The sequence below is a fragment of the Acomys russatus genome, chromosome 23 (genome assembly GCF_903995435.1).
Source record: "Acomys russatus chromosome 23, mAcoRus1.1, whole genome shotgun sequence".
NCBI lineage: Eukaryota > Metazoa > Chordata > Mammalia > Rodentia > Muridae > Acomys > Acomys russatus.
Genome location: NC_067159.1, coordinates 36,163,675 through 36,181,680, shown reverse-complemented (window position 1 = coordinate 36,181,680; position 18,006 = coordinate 36,163,675). Strand labels below are relative to the sequence as shown.

At 37.1% G+C, this 18,006-nt stretch overlaps 1 protein-coding gene across 1 annotated transcript in view; it reads right to left on the bottom strand.

Moving 5' to 3' along the window:
- Positions 1–18,006, bottom strand: part of Tacr3 (tachykinin receptor 3) — a 90,806-nt gene that overhangs the window by 36,889 nt on the left and 35,911 nt on the right. Inside the window, exon 3 of the mRNA XM_051165628.1 lies at positions 17,227–17,377. Coding sequence (XP_051021585.1) covers positions 17,227–17,377 — 151 coding nt within the window. The remainder of the gene's footprint in view (positions 1–17,226; positions 17,378–18,006) is intronic.

Below are 18,006 nucleotides of genomic sequence, written 5' to 3'. Positions count from 1 at the left end.
AGTAGACTGAGTATGTTAATATAATATACTATTTTTATAACCATTATATAATCAATATATTCATTCCTTATATACATATATGTTAGTCACCAAAAATACCCATATGTCAGTCACCAAAAATACCCATAAATATTATTATGTTTTAATTAAAAAGACAAGATAAACATTTTAATCCTACAAACAAACTCTATAAATAGATGTGAACTTTAATAAAACATTAATGGTAGATTTTCTGATTTTGTTATCTTACTACATTATCAATATTAATCAATGACCACTGGTTGTGCAGTAACTTTTGTATTTTACTTATTGTTGTGCTTTTTTTTTTTTTTAGAATTGCACTGGACAATAGAGAATTATTACCTATATTTAAACATTGGTATTTAAATTTATAATATTAAAATCAAATGAATATAGCTTCCTTTTTTCTCTTTACTAAGCATATTTCACACATTTCATATTTTAAAACTATTTATAACCACATTAGAAATATAAGTATTGGGCTGGAAAGATGTATTGGCTGTTAGCTTGGACTTCTAACAATGAAAGCAGGTGTGTCTCTGACTCCTTTGCCTGCTCTTAGGATTCTTTTCTTCCTGTTGAAATGCCTTATTAAGCCTCAATATACGGACTTTTCTCTTGTATTATTGTATTTTGTTTTGTCCAGTTTGGCTGTCAGCTCTTGGAGGCCTGTTCTTTTGTAAAAAGGAAATGAAGAGAGAGTAGATCTTGGGGACAAGGGAGGTAGGGCGTAGCTGGAAAAAACAGAATGAGCAAGAACTGTGATCAGGATATACTATATAAGAGAAGAATCTATTTTCAATAAAAAATTATAAAAAGAAACTAACACTGAGAGAGAGACAGAGACTGAGAGAGAGAGAGAGAGACAGAGACAGAGACAGAGAGAGACAGAGACAGAGAGAGAGACAGAGAGACAGGGAGAAAGAGACACACAGAGAGACAGAGAAATAGAAAGACAGAGAGAGAAAGATAGACAGAGATATATAGAGAGAAAGAGAGACAGAGACATAGAGAGAGACAGAGAGAAAGATAGAGAGACAGAGACTGAGAGAGAGAGAGAGAGAGAGAGAGAGAGAGAAGAAGACTAAGTTTGGTTCCCAGGATCTATCCTGAGCAACTAACAACCACCTTTATTTCAAACTCTAGGGTATCTGATGGCATCTTTTGGCCTCTGTGTTGCCTGTATTCATAGGCACAGATCCCTCCATTTAAAGTGTAAAATATATTTTTATTTTTTTTTATTTTTTATTTTTTTTATTAATTTATTCTTGTTACATCTCAATGTTTATCCCATCCCTTGTATCCTCCCATTCCTCCCCCCCTCCCATTTTCCCATTATTCCCCTCCCCTATGACTGTTCCTGAGGGGGATTACGTCCCCCTATATATTCTCATAGGGTATCAAGTCTCTTCTTGGCTACTTGCTGTCCTTCCTCTGAGTGCTACCAGGTCTCCCCCTCCAGGGGACATGGTCAAATGTGAGGCACCAGAACACGTGAGAAAGTCGTATCACACTCTCCACTCAACTGTGGAGAATATTCTGACCATTGGCTAGATCTGGGAAGGGGTTTAAAGTTTACCTCCTGTATTGTCCTTGGCTGGTGCCTTAGTTTGAGCGGGACCCCTGGGCCCAAATCTGCCTATCATATTGTTCTACTTGTAGATTTCTAGGACCCTCTGGATCCTTAAAATCTAGTTTCATTTTGTTTGTGTGGACGTTATTCATGTACGTCCTCACCTGCGTGACTAGTAGCCATAAAGGCCAGAAGAGGTCCTCTGAATACCTAGTACTGGAGTTATGGATGGTTGTGAGCCACCATGTGAGTGCTGAAAATTGAACTGAGGATCTTGTAGAAAAGCAGCAAGTACTATTAGCCATTCAGCCACCTCTCCAGGCCTATTAAATACATATTGGTTTTTATTTTTAACACAGTGTTTCTCTGTGTAGTGTTGGCTGTCCTAGACCTCACTCTGTGGATCAGGCTGGCCTTGAACTCTCAGAGATCTGCTTACCTCTCGCTTCTGAGTGCTGAGATTAATGAAGACATGCACCCCCACTGCTCAGCTCATTAAATATATCTTAAAAATCTTTTAATTAGACTTTTATGCATAAATAAGGCAAAGAAATCTAAGACAGTCCTGCACAAAACCGAGTAAATGGGGTAGAATGTTGACTTGCCAGATACAAATTGTGAAACAATATTAGCCAGTGTATTGTTAAAAATATAAGCAGTCAGATATGTGATAAAACAGAGGTCGAAGTATGGATTGATATTTAGATATATTTGTGGATTTAGAATATAGTTATATAGTTGTTAAACATTTAAGTTGTTGCCAAAGATGGATAAATAAATATTGGTGGGAAAACACAAAATCAGAAGCTTATAATCATTGTGGAAAGTTGAATTATTGGTTCTGACACATACCACTTGTAATATAACTTATCTGAGCTTCAGAAACTTTAAAATCCTTCTAAAGTAGATCAGGATGTCTACTTAATTGCTCAAGGAATTAAACTTTAGAAGGATTTAAGCTTTTAAAAATCACTAGGAGTCTTGAGTCTGTGGTGAATAGCATTGGTAATAGTCTCTAATATTTGGCATCTGTGGGACCATACTGTTGAGCAACTGCAAAAAAGGTGACCTGTTACTGATTCTGGCTTTCAATTCTGACCCATAGGACATGGAGAGATCAAGCTTGTACTGGCCTGGAAGTTTCATTCCTACTGGCCAGCTCTCACAGTCCTGGAAGTTGTTATGTATCTTATTGGAGGAGTAAAACAAACATAAATATTACCCATCTGTGAAAGCTGCAAGCTACAGTAATTACAGGCCTGGCAAGCCATGCCCACTGATGCAATAGTGGCACAAACATCATGGGAGTAACCAGTCACTTTCTGATTGAAATTAAGTCTTGTCCTATTCCTGGCAATACTATCAGTCCAAATGGACTGATGGACAGAGTATTAAACTAACTCCTAATGACTTATTATGATACAAAGGCTAATGCAGCCCTCAACTTTCATTAGAGAGGCCTTTACTTACAGTAGCAATTACCACAGACACCCTCAACTGGTCAGAGTGCATAGAATAAGAAAATTATGCTCAACTCTAAATGGGAAATCGATACACAAGCTCCGCTCTCCATGGCTCAGGGATTATTGAAGAATATGGGTGAAAAGATTGTAAGAGCCAGAGTTGTTATGTGACTACAAGGAAGCAGTGCTTTTGGGACACAGTGGGGTATTTGAGCATATGAAATCACAATGGTTTTGGCAGCATGTAGAAAGCCTGTGCACGCTCATGCCAGACTAGAACCCCAGCATGGAGGGGGGGTGAAAGAGAAAAGTCCTATCTGTGCTGTTGGCAGTTATGGGCACTTTAAGATGTAATCTCTGGTATGTTGACTCTTCTCCAGTGGAAGGCTGCACATACAGGAATAAGCCCACAGCACAAATTAAGTTTGAGTTTAAAACAAGAAACAAGACATAAAATTGAATATGTTGGGAAGGGGGCTGCATTTTGGAAGAGTTGGGAAAGGGAGTTGAATATGAGCAAACATTTATATTTTCAAAGAAATAATAAAAATAGATAGGAGCTTATGTATAAAATGTGTTGATCACGATATAAGCTTGAGAATGGTGTTGAGGCAAAAAAAAAAGAGTTAGAAAAGTAACAATAAGAAGCAAGTCATATGTACTGCAAGGTTTGAAAATTCTGCATATCACTGACTTTGAGTTTCATGAGTACATATATATATGTACACACACACATACACACACACACACACACACACACACACACACACACACACACACAGTTTATTAGACAAAAGCTTACCATAACCAAATGGTCAGCACTGAAAGCACACATGCACTTAACATTGTACAGAACGAGCAGATTGTAATTAGGAATGTATAGGTGTATACATATACATATAGGTACATAACAACAGTTAATGAAAGCAGAGGCCATGAATTTGAAAGAGAACAAGGAGAGGTATAAAGGAGGATTTGCAGGGAGGAAAAGCAAGGGAGAAGTGATGTACTATATCATAATATCAAAACAATAAAAGAAGTAATACAAAAGTAAGGATTTGATAAACATCCAAAAAAGCATTTTTATATGTCTGATTAAACACAAGTTATATCAAAGGAGTCTACATGTAAGTCTCCACAGCATGATCACAGCATTTTGGTTGATCATTTTAAAACACATTACAAAATGAATTTCTGCTTCTAAAGACACTTACTCCTTTCTTCGGTTCCTTCTTAAAATTAAGATGTAAGACATGCAGTCTACATATCAATCAGCACTTTTTGACATTTTGCTTCCCACTGTGCTTCGAATCATGTTTATGTTTAGTGCCCCACAAAGGAGATAAATATTCTTCCTGATTTCAGCTGATCGTTAAACCTTGAAAAGGCTAGATTTTAGGTTAGACCTGGGGCTAGAAAAGGATATATTAACCTACTGAGAAAGTGATAGTAACAGTCTAAAAGCATAAAATGATTAACAAGATTATAAATATATTTCTTAGAATGTGTTTTGTATGTGTTTATGTGGATAGGCCTATTGTATCTTATTTCTACATATCTGCTTGTGTTCACAGTTTGCATGGTACCAAATTTGCATATAGGTAAATAATCACACACATAAATTAAAACTATTACATTAAGACAAACCCTTCCAGTTTATACGACTTTTAAAAATTTGACAAACAAATTAACTTTGACCTATTGGGAGAATAAGGATTTCTGGGCATCAAAGCTCACACATTTAATCTCAATATTCGGGAAGCAGAAATAGGTAGATTTTTGTGAGTTCAAGGTCAACTAGGGATATATAATGAGGCCCTATGTCAAAACAAATAAACAACAAAAACAAACAAATCCAAAAAGATATCTTCAGAATTGTTAGCATTTGTTTTGCCTGTGTTGTTGGTTGGGGTATATCTCATTATTAGATATTTAAGTTATTCTGTTCACTGCTTTCCCTGTATCCAGATAGGAGATCACACCATTTAAGAGACAGAAAGTTCTGTTCACAGTAGTTAAGAGAATATTCTTAAGTTTTATTGGGTGAGACTCATGTGTATAAGTCATATGTAAATGGGTAGGCAGACATCTGATTATTTTGCTGAAAAAATGAGTTTCACACTGTAAGCTGTTTCCTTTCACTTATCTGTGTGAGGCATCTTGGGTCAGTAGAGGCCAGACTTCAGATACCCTGGGACTGCTCATTAAAGTGTGGAATTCTCAGACAGAGAAAGCAAAGATGCCTTAAGAAAGTCTGCAGCCAGGGCTTGCAATGGTTAACCCTGAGTAGAGAGCAGTCCTGCTCAAAGGCAGCAACTGCCTGGCTCTGAGGCAAGGTAGCTCAACCCAGCCATTTGTTCCTACATGGAATCCACAATTAACCCTAGCTTCTTATGCTTTAGAGAAGAAACAACATATATTAGGCCTTATTAGGAAACATGACATATTATTGTCATATTGTTGACATAGCTGATAATCAAAATTGCCTTTTTCTTGGGCCTTCACTATAAACAATTGCTACTAAAAACTTTAAATTAACATCGAGACATGTAATTTCATATACAGAAAGCTATTAATATGGTAAAATGTGTTCTGTTGATGTTTTTCCTTGGGAAAAGGCATCGAAAGACTGACAAACATGTACAGAACTGTTCAACACCCTTAGTCATCAGATAAATGCAAATCAAAACAACTCTTGAGATTCCTTCTTACACTTACCAGAATGGCTAAGAGAAAAAATTCAAGTGACAGCACATGCAGGTGAGGACATGGAGAAAGGGGAACACTCTTCCATTGCTGGTGGGAGGGCAAACTTGTACAACCACTTAGGAAATCAATCTGGTGCTTTCTCAGAAAATTGGGAATAGTTCTACCTCAAGACCCAGCTATACCACTCTTTGGCATATACCTGAAAGATGCCCTACCATACAACAAAGACATTTGCTCAATTATGTTCATAGCAGCTTTATTCGTAATAGCCAGAATCTGGAAACAACCTAGATGCCCCTTAGCCAAAGACTGGATAAAGAAACTGGTACATTTACACAATGGAATACTACTCAGCTATTAAAAACAAGGAAATCTTGAAATTTGCAGTCGAATGGATGGAAGTAGAGAAGATCATCCTGAGTGAGGTAACCCAGACTGAGAAAGACACACATGGTATATATACACTTATAAGTGGCTATTAGTCCCACATAGATGTCCTTTGAAAGACCCCACCCAACGAGGAATTGGGACAGATTCTGGGATTGGCTGCTGGACAGAGTGCTGAGAGTGGTATGGAAGAATGGGGGATGGAAGGACCCAGAGGGTTCAGGAATCCCACAAGGAGACCATCAAGACTGGCAGATCTGGACCCAGGGAGATCTGCACAAACTTTGCACCAACCAAGAACAATGCATGCAGAGAACCTAGACACCCTGCTCAGATCTAGGCAATGACCAGTTCATTCTATACAGTTGTGACAAGAATGGGGATTGCCCCTGATGAACTCTGATGGCCTTGATGACTAGGCCAGGCAGGCACACAGAGGAAGGGGAAGCAGGCTATCCTGATGAGATCTGATAGGCTGTGGCCATATGGTGGGGGAGCAGGTCCCCTTCTGTCAGAGGTCTAGGCAAGAGGAATAGGGCAGAGGATGAAGGACAGGTGGGAATGGGATGATACAAGGGAGGGGCTAACAATTGGGATGTAATTTGTATAAATTATAATAACATTTTAAAAAGAACAAAAGTAAATTTCTTCTAGAGTTTCATGGAGAGAGACTAGTCTTCTCAGCTGAAAGAGACTGCATCTGAGACTTTCAACAGCACAGATGTGGACTAAAGAGAAAAAAGAGTAAGATGTCCTCTGGCAGTTGTCTTCCAGTGTCCTCCCGGTAACTGGTAACTTGAAGGGAAGAAAGAATCATCAGCTTCCAGGGAATGACCCATTAGCTACCAGTAAGGCTGTGTCCTTATCAGTGGCTATCCATAAGCCAGTTGGACACTACAACAAGGAAGGGAGCCAATTTTATTCATACTCCCTCCTCAGCAGATACAACTGATGCAGCCACAGGGCTCCCCATTTGTTTCCTTTGGCACAATCTAGATTTTCTCCAAAGAGTTATGGGTTACCACAGATAAATGTAAAAGTGGTACCGATATTACTCAGTTTTGGAAACACATACTTTATGCTGACTGCCAACAAGCACACACAACAGAGAGGAAATAGAGTATATATAAATACATACATATATATGTATGTATATATATACTCTCTCTATATATATACTTACAGCATTACTTTCTATGTTCTTAAGAGCTTTTTAATAGCTACCTTACATTATGGGGCAGTTGCACCCACTTGCTAAGGCTCTCAAGCAGTATCTGATGCAGATAGCTGGTTCAGTCCTTGACCACTTTCCCCACATCCCCCACCCCCACCCGGAGAGTAAAACCTTGCTTGACAATGAGATTTTTCTACTGCCTGCATCATCAGAGCATCTAATACATCATTTCCCAGAACTCATAGGTTAGGCAAATTCAAACGAAATGGATATTCAGAATAAGCCTGTGATAAATGCTAAAATGTGTGGTTGTCTGCAAGAACAAGTTTATAATTAATGGCTCACACTGGGTTGATTCTACAGTAGCTTCTTCACACTGAGGGAAATGCTTTCCATATTCCAAAATTTTGGTTAAAAAGCTAAAATAATACCCACACACTCAAATTAAGAAGAGGGAAAACATTAACTTTCTGTGTGGATTCCAGATATGCCTTCTTGGTGATGCATGCTCCTGGCACAATCCAGAAAGAGGCCAAGATCATTTCTCTCCACTGTACCAGTGGCAAGTCTTACAGTTTGCAGTAAACCTCAAAACAGCCCCAAAGCTGCAAAGCAACTAACTGGCTCTTTCCTGTGGAAGAAGGGACACAAGTAGCCCCATTATGTTCGGTTTTCTTTGTCAAATAATATAGAGTGATGCCTTTTATATCTTTTCTTTAAGGGCTACAACTATTCTACATGTCTGCCAAATACATCATTTTTTCCCCTTTAAAAAATTAATTTATTTGCTTTACATCCCAATTGTGGCCCCCTCTTTTGTCTCCTGGTCTCACCCTTCCTGCCTCTTTTCCTCATCCCTGTTCCCTAGCCCTCAGAAATGGGGAAATATCCTCCCTTACAACTGATCCCAGACTATCAAGTCTCTTCAGGAGTGCCAGCATCCTCTTCCTCTGTGGCTTGTGAAGGCCACCTCACTCAGGGGAAGTGATCAAAGTGCAAGCAATAGAGTTCATGATGGAGACAGACCCTGGTCCCCTTCCTAGGTGACCTACATCGAGACTGAGTTTCTTATCGGCTACCTCTGTGTAGGAGGCCTTGGTCTTCTCCATGCCTGGTCTTTGGTTGGTGCATCAGTTTCCACAGACCCCCCTGGGCCTAGATTTGATGGTCTAGTTAGTCTTCTTGTGGAGCTTCTGTTCCCTATGTGTCCTTTTATCCCCCTATTCTTCCAAAAAGACTCCTCCTTATGCTTTAACCAAAGTTTGGCTGTGAGTCTTATCATCTGATTCAGTCCCCTGTTGGGTAGAGTTTTTCAGAGGATCTCTATGGAAGGCTACAGTCCTGTTCCTTCTCTTCAGTGGATTCCGGTGTCTATTCTATTTGCCCTTCTGAATGAAAATTAAGCATCCTCCCTAGGGTCCTCCTTGTTACTTAGCTTCTTTAGGTCTGTGGATTGTAGTGTGATTATCATGTATTGTATAGCTAATATTTGTTTATAGGTGGGTATATACCATGCATGTCTTTCTGGGTCTAGGTTACCTCACTCAGAATGATCTTTTCCATATCCATCCATTAGCCAACAAATTCCATGATGTCTTTGTTTTTAATAGTTGAATATTATTAAATTATGTAGATGTATCATAGTTTCTTTCTTTCCTTCTTTTTTTTTCCCTTTTTCTTTCTTTTTTTTCTTTTTCTTTTTCTTTTTTTTTTGGTTTTTTGAGACAGGGTTTCTCTGTGTAACCTTGGCTGTCCTGAACTCACTTTGTAGATCAGGCTGACCTCAAACCCTCAGTGATCCACCTGCCTCTGCCTCCCAAGTGCTCGGATTAAAGCTGAGCGTATCCATTCTTGAGGACCATCTGGGTTGTTTCCAGATTCTGGCTATTATGAATAAAGCTGCTATGAACATAGTTGAGCAAATGTCTTTGTTGTATGGTGGAGCATCTTTTGGGTATATGCCCAGGAGTGGTATGCTGGGTCCTGAGGTAGAGCTGTTCTGAATTTTCTGAGAAAGCACCAGATTGTACATCCAAAGTGGTTGCACAAATTTGTACTTCTACCAGCAACAGAGGAATGTTCCCCTTTCTTCCCAACCCCAACAGCATGTGTTATCACTTGAGTTTTTTTCCATCTTAGCTATTCTGGTAGGTGTAAGATGAAATCTTAGAGTCATTGTGATTTGTATTTCTCTGATGACTAAGGATGTCGAACATTTCTTTATGATATTCTCAGCTATTTGATAGTCTTCTATTGAGAATTCTCTGTTTAGCTCTGTGTCCCAGTTTTTAAGTTGGATTATTTGGTTTATTGGTGTTTAATTTCTTGAGTTCTTTATATATACTAGAAAACATGCTAGTTGAAGAAAGTGTCCCTATTTTGAATTTAAAGTATGTCCTCTGTCCTTCCATGACTCCAATCTATTTCTCTGGGCATGAGATTGCTGTTTACAGTATGCCTCTTATCTCAGAAGGAATTAAATAATATGTAGGAAAGAAAATATTTGGTTATGAAAAATTGGCCTAGACAGTTGTCAAATTTTCCCACAATTCATTCAACTTATTATAAAATTATTAATCTTCAGATTCAGATTATTTCTACCTATTCAAGATGACAATGGACTTGCATTTACTTCATAGACAATAGCTACAATTTACTAGTTGACGTGTATAAAATGTGCATTACATGTAACATGAAGATACACTTCATACACATAAGACTACCTTGGCCAAGTTGTATCAGAAACTCACATAAGCTACTTAAAACTTTATCTATTGACTACATAGACACCTTTTCAAAGGGAAATCAATCTCAGACCACTTCAAAATCCTATATAAAAGGCCCTGTCCAAAAAAAAAAAAAAAAAAACCCAAACCAAGACAGCTCTAACATATACTCTGATGTAAAAATTAAATTGACAATAAAACATAATAAATCTCAGTTCAGATGATGTTGCCCCTTCAGACACATGGAAACCCAAAGCTTTTTTCATCAGAGGTAAGACTTTATCCCTACAAAACAGGAGATTAAGAATATTAAAACGTGGAAAACAAGGCCCTGCCAGGTTTAGCCTAATCCTATTTGGGCAACATTTATTTAATCCTATTAATTATGAACTCTTCTCTGAAAGCACAAGGTGTGACTCCTTAATCCCATCATACCAGAGTAAAGAGACAGCAATAAATGACAAGACTCAGGTAAGGCTCAAAATGTTCACTCCTTTGTACCAGAGCCTATAGCTATTCTAAAATAAGTAAAATAATAATGAAATGAAGCAATAAATGATTCTTTCTATCCTACTATTCTAGTTTACATTTTCACATAGCTTTAATATAAATATGAAGTGTCTTTTGTGTTTTAGCAAATCTTAAGATAGTACATAATACATCATAGTATAAGAGATAGCACTATGTTCTGTGTCTTCTTCCTTCAGCTGACCACTTCATTGCGCGTTGGCTTGTAATCTCTGGCACATTTAATCTGTTTTAGTGTACATGAATTACCAATGTTGATTTACTGATAATTTATGGTTTGTCTAATACTTTAAATGTGTATTAGGTATTTTACTACATATATGTTTATATATATAAACACATACACGTAAATATACCTTCTCCAGCTATGATAGTAGGCTGCCCTGGGTCATTCTGACACCTATCTTGATTTAGCATCAGGAGAATCCAGTCCCTTGACTCCTGACACAACATCCCTGACATCCAGAGATAGAATAACCATATCACACAGCATCCCTGTGTCACCCAGAGGTAGATTGCTCCTAATATATACTATGCCCATCACACAGAAGTAGAATACCACTGTCACACAGCACCTCTACCACCCAGAGGTAGGGCATCTCTATCAGTCACTTGGCATCCCTATCATCCATAAGAATGGTAGCCATCCATGACTTGATGAGTAATAAAATGACTTAGGCCAAGTGAGGAAAGCACTTTCATTTTTTCTTTTTTTACACATAATTTATATTATTACACATATATACAATAAGCTACCTACAGTAAGAAGAGCCATGAAACAATCAGGAATTATATAATTTTACATTCATAGTGTTTTGGCTATTTGTTTCTGGCAGCCTTGAAAAGAACATCTTTCCTATCTTGGTGAGTCTAAAATTTTGAATGTAAATCAATATCTATCATATTTCACCTCTATCAACGTAAAACATCTATCTAGACCTAAAAACATCTTAACCACTAAAAAACGAAGCTTAATTGTAAAACTAAACTATCTGGTCTTCAACCCCATCAGAGACTTGAGAAGGAATAAAATTAATTATCTGAGTACACAGAAATGCAGGTAAACGGCTTACAAAATGAGGAAATGACAGTTTGCTGCCTTAACTGAACAGTCACACAAAACTCTCTATAAGGTTGGAGCATCCTCTTCAGCCTTCTGCCCCAATATATCTGACAGACATATTTGTGAGGCAGGAACTATTGAGGACTTGCTTACCCTGTCTCAGCAGAGTTTGGCTGTCAACTCTGCCTGCAGCCATGCTGAGGCAAGCGCTTTCAAGGGCAGACTCTTTGTATTAATAAGTCATTACAGTATACGTTCCTCCACAGCATTTCGGTCTCTGTGATCTTAAACTGAGCATGATTAGGACAAGCTCTACCTTTATGTGAATATATATAATCTTCCTGAATAAATCTTGATGCTTCCATTGTCCAAGGAGAGTATTGTTTTGGAAATAACTTCAGTGTTCTTGCTGGTTGCAGGTAATATATCAATCTCTCCTTTTTTTAAATGTCTTAGCAATGCTTATTTTCAATTTTAATTCACCAACACGAGAACACATTGTGTTCAGTTGTAGTGTATCATAAAATATTGATAAATATGGCAATTGTTATATATTTCACGTTTATATTTTAATATAAAAGTTTATTTTTTGATAGATTTATTATTTTTAAATAAAAATCCATGATGCTCCGATCTGAGTCTGTCTTCCCTGGACCTGTAATTGCCAAATGTGAAATGCTGAGAGTAATCTAGAGAAATCTTTTCAAGTCATTGTTGCAAGGTCAAGACCTATACACCACTTCTCTTAATAGTGTTACTTTTTAAATATTTTAATAAAGGAATAAACACTTTTACTTCTCAAGCATTATTGGAAAACCTAAAAGAAACAAAGAAACTTTTTCTAGGCTTTCTACAAGCCTGGGAGGGCAGGGTACTAGTCAACCAAAGGGGTTAGACCCGTGGTGCTGGCCATCAATGCATAACCTAGCTGCAAAGGGTTCTTTTATCTCAGCTTGCAGCACAAGGAACAGCAGACGTTACCCACAGTGCACAGATAGCTATTTGTTCTTAAGCTTCGTTGTCCCAATTAAAAACATAGAAGGGTAATGTGATTCAGTCCTGTCAGAAACTTTAGATGTTTATGGCTTTGTTTTTGTTTCTTTTCCAGTAAAAAAAAAAACAAAAAAACAAAAAAACAAAAAAACCAAACAAAAAACAAAAACAGTTTTAAAAGAAAAAACTACATGTTTCATCTTTCCCTGCTGGAGTAAATTATTTGCATAACTTTAGAAAGATATGGAGCAAACATATTCCAACAGTGTTCACTTATTCACCAGTCCAAACAAAAATGTTTTGTAAAATAGCTGAATGAAAAAATATTTGATAAAAAATCATTTCATTTCTATTCAAAATTCTTATATTTATCTTTTCTTGTTGTTGAAGACATTTTGATATATGGCAGAGACTTCAAAAGCTGTTTTTCAGTTCTTAGCTTCATTTTCCTAGAAAATTTACTTTAAAATAGTTGATGTATAGTTATATGATTATACATGACTATATATATATGATTATATGTATTTAAAAAGTAAGACATATAGGTGTTGAACAGCAGATCTTTCTATTATGATTAAAAATAACAGAATATTACTACAAGTTTTTAAATTCCTATGGGCAATGACAAAGAAGAAAACCCATTCAGAAAACCATGTCTACTATAAAAAATAATAAGAATAACAATACAGATATTTTAATAAACTTTTGGGCAAAAATCCATGGAAATGAGGAATGTGATATGAAGATATACAAATGAGGGACAACTAGCAAAAAAACATTTCCCTTAAGCCTTTTATAAAAGTGTCATTTCTGTTTTTGAATTGCATATCACAGTAGTGTTCAGAATAGTCCCTGTTCCTCGAAGAACATTGACAGGATTATTAATCAACTGTCACCCAGGGTTCACACAATAAAAATGTAGACAAGCTTTAGCAATTTTGTTATATGTCTGTTATTTATACTTTACATCTGGCTAAGCTTTTACTTTTACATAAATACATCCTGTTAAGTCTTATAACGTTACTTGAATGTATCTTTTCAGGGCTGGCCATTTGTTATGGTATAGTCAATTAGTATGCTCTTCTCAGGAAGACTACTTCTCTCTCTCTCTCTCTCTCTCTCTCTCTCTCTCTCTCTCTCTCTCTGTCTGTCTCTTTCTCCCTCTCTCTCTCGCTCTCATGGTTGAGGTCTCCTGGGCTTTCCCCTTTCCACTTTAGCACGTCTGTCTATTGCCATTGTCTTTGTTCAGCTCATCCTTCAGCAGCCATGTTTGAGAGACTTTATAGGTATAGCTTCTGATATAACTATGCCCTTTAGCTCTTATTAAATTTCATAGGCCCATAAAACATAGACACTAACTTTCAGCTTAACACTATAATGTTAATGGTGTGTCATTTTGGAGGGGTAGGGGTGGTATTAATTTATTTCCCAAGACTAATTCTTTTACCCAGGGCTGATTACAGGCCAATGCTATGACTCTCAGAGTTCATACATATACTTAGGAATTATACATGTATATATAGGGGGTGCTTAATCCCAGTCTATCTGAACGTTTCCTAGCATTTAAGGCTTGAACATACTAGGTCCCATAGACTTAAAAATACAATATCTTCGCTGTTCTTCAAAGAATGTAATATATCACATCTCTAAAGTTTATAGGAGGAAGATGTAAAGAACGCTCTAGTCTTTCATTTGAATTCTTGCTGTCCTTGTACTCACTGTAGACCCGGCTGGCATTGAATTTGATTAGTTTTCTGAGTGCTGAGATTTGAGGTGCCAACATGCATGGCTAGATAGTTTTATTTAAGTATATTTAAAGTGTGTTTATTCTTTTTTCTTTTTTTCTTTTTGGTTTTTCAAAGCAAGGATTCTTTGTGTAGCCCTGGTTGTCCTGGTACTGGAACTCTCTCTGTAGACCAGACTGGGCTTGAACTCACAGAGATCCACTTATATAAATAATATATACTATATATGCAGTTATTATATGTACATCCATAATAATTGTACACATATATATTTGTATATATAACATAATACAGACATATAATAATCTAGGTATATATTATATATACAATATATACAATTGATATTTTTTAGATAAACTAAATTCAGTAGCCATGTTTTAAAATGAGAAGAAATTAAGATATATCTATTTTAAAATTAATGAAAAATGAGAATTATTGTTCAGACACTCGTTAGAACCATGGATAAGCTGTTAAAAAAAATCCAAGGTCAAGATGACTGGCTATAAGATACTCATGGCCAAGATGTCATTTTAAATTATTTCAGTCAGTACAAAATATGAGAGAAAGATAAAAGGATAAGTACTTTTAATTGTCCTCTCTTCTAAAATATTCTAGAAAAGCCATGTTCCTGTTTTGGTTGGTATTTCTACTCTGAAAGTATAGGCAATGAAATCAAGGGCATATTTATGTCATATTTTCACAAATAATGGCAAAGGGAAAAAGAGACAAATTCATCTTGGTTTTATTCTCAATGAGACTTTAGTTAACAAAACCTTCCGTGAATTTTTAAAGTGCTAACTTGTATGAGAAACCTAAAAGATGATGACTACCTCCACACTGTCTCCTGAATTTGCAGGAATATTTTATAAACTCTAAAATGCACTTTTCATTTTCTTTGTTTTAACCCATAATACATCTTTAAATGCCTTAAGAAAAAAAGAATGACATGTTTATTTATTCCCATATCTGATTGTATTTCTTTTGTTGTTCATCTTCTCAGCCTTAAATTGATCTAAGTGATTCTTTTTAACTTGAAGACAATCATTTGTGAATTGTTATAATGGTTTATCTTGTTAATATATTTTCTCACTTAAAAAAAAAAAAGAACAAATAAAATTAAAATCTGTAACTATGGACTTGGATTTTTAAAAATTTGTCTTCTAATTTTCTACATAGAGCCTGTGACACATAGTGGTATTTCTCAATAATGATGATGATGATGATGAATAGAATAATTTCAAAGGAAATAATGATACATGTAAAATTAGCATATCGTTGAAGCAGACTCTTACAGTTGTTTTTCTTCAAATGTTAAAAGGATAGTTTGATTGTTTTTGCACATCATTTTTAAGATGAGTTTTTGAAAAACATAGAATGAAATTATATGTATGTTCATATCTGTTAGAAATAGATCATGCTTCTTGTTTTTAAATATAAAAGGTTGTGATGTATATTAACTAGACATAGTGCTGTTTAGAGTCATTTGCTATTATTAGGGAATGTGGTGGTATCAAAACAGAGCCATTTGCTACATAATATTTTAAAGATTGGATTGATCTTTATAGACATAGTAGTAGGTAAGATGGAGTTTAGTGGGAAAGTGGGGAGAAGGATTAAAGGACCTAGAGGTGACAAGAGCTCCACAAGAAGACCAACAGAGCCAACTAACCAGGGCCCAGAAGCACCAACCAAGAACCATGCATGGACTGGACCTAGATGTTGTCAATGGGCAGCTCAGATTTCATGTAGGTCCACAAGTAAGGAAAACAGGGCTGTCCCTGACATGGACTTTTTGACTAATTCCCCTTGATGGGACAGCTTTGCCAGGCCACTGTGGGAGGGATAACTCAGTCCTGATGTGACTTGGTGAGTTGGGGTGTGTTGGTAGGGGGCTCCACTTTTCCAAGGACTAGGACAGGATGTGGGGGTGAAGTGACTGGGAGGAAAGGAGGGAGGGGGATATAACCACAATGTAAAGTAAATAAATTAATTAATTTTAAAAAGAGAACAAGAGGATACATGGGAGGGATTTGGAAGGAGGGAAGGAGGAAATGAATTATAATCTCAAAAATTTTTTTTAAAAAGTTGATTACAAAGGATTATAATAAGATTTTAAAGGGACTCTCATATGGTAGGTAGTAGTCCAATAAATAGATTAAACAGTCCTAGAAATAAATTAAACAGTCCTAAATGGCATACATAACAGGGCCTGGAATGCTTATCAAAGGATGCAAAAAACAAAAGTCTGTTTCCTAGTAATTTTTAGGGGACTTAATGTTTAAGGTAAATGATCAAAAACATTTTTCCATCTCATTCAGTGAATTGTAGAGAAGTGGCGGGGGTGGGACAAGGAGGTAAGGAGAGAGAGAAAGCGGAGGAGGAAATATAGGGAGGACAGAGGTAGGGGCATGGAAAAAGAAGGGGGGGGGGGAGAAGGTGAGGGTTGAGAAGAAAGTGAGGGAGAATAGGCAAAGTGGAAGCGAAAATTCCAGCATCCTAACTTTCAGGGAACCATGTTTCGTGGGATAAGAGGAATTTGAGCAGACTTCAGAGTATAGCAGAGGTAGTCGGATCACGCACCATAAAAACCACCCGCAGCCGCAGAAGTAAAACCAACAAGATTCTGACTGGGGACATGAACCTTCCAGGGGCTGAGGTTCTGCAGAATGCCGTCAACAAGAAAAAGGTTATGTAAAAGGAAAGTCCCGTCAAACAAAGGAGGCATTCAGAAAGGCTGAAGTGGGATATGAAAACACAGCGTTAAGAAATGACACCAATCAGTCCTTCCTTCCCTTTCGGAAGTGGCCCTTCAGTCTGTACCAAGGTCAGCTCTATGGACAATACCTTCCGTTTCGCCTTCAGCTGCTCATGGTACTTGTCACAGGTGTCTCCTGGGATCTCTCCTCCCCACAGAGTAACTCCAACTATAGTGTATGTGACGCCCATGATGAGCAACGGGAAGCAGTACACCAGTATGATGACGATAACGTGGTACCTGCAAAGAAATATGCGCACGGGCTGAGGAATCCTCTGGACTGAACGGTGTAGGACTTTGAGTTTGTTGAGCTTTAAATCACAGTACAAATGCCAACACTTATTTTCATCTTGCCTACATGTCTTCATCTCGCCAACTTATCAAATAGCTTATGAACATTGCCGCCTAGAGTCGTGCACCAAATGTTTCAATTGCGCATTTCCGAAATTTATTTTATGAATGAAAATTTATAAACTAAGTCTGCTCTTAAGTTTTTACCTTTTCCCTTCACTTAGAATCAAGGCTGAATTATCCGCACCACTTGCTTCTCTGTTAAGTGATTGTTGAGCTAAACTATTGAATGGGATCCTCAAAGGTCAAGGTACAGGATAGCATAAGCCAGGCACGCTGTGTATTTTATTCCACAACAGATTTCAAGAATAACAGGCAAGAAGATCTGCATGCATGCCTCCATGGCCATCTTGTTGACTGCCTTATTAACTTGGTAGATTACATACAAGCACATCAGCACCAGGCATGTTAAACACGCACTTCTATAAGTTTCCAACTCTGATCCTGATTCCATATTCCTCCATCAAAATGACAGCGATTCCCTTAGGGAGAAATGGGAGCACATTGCACACTATTCT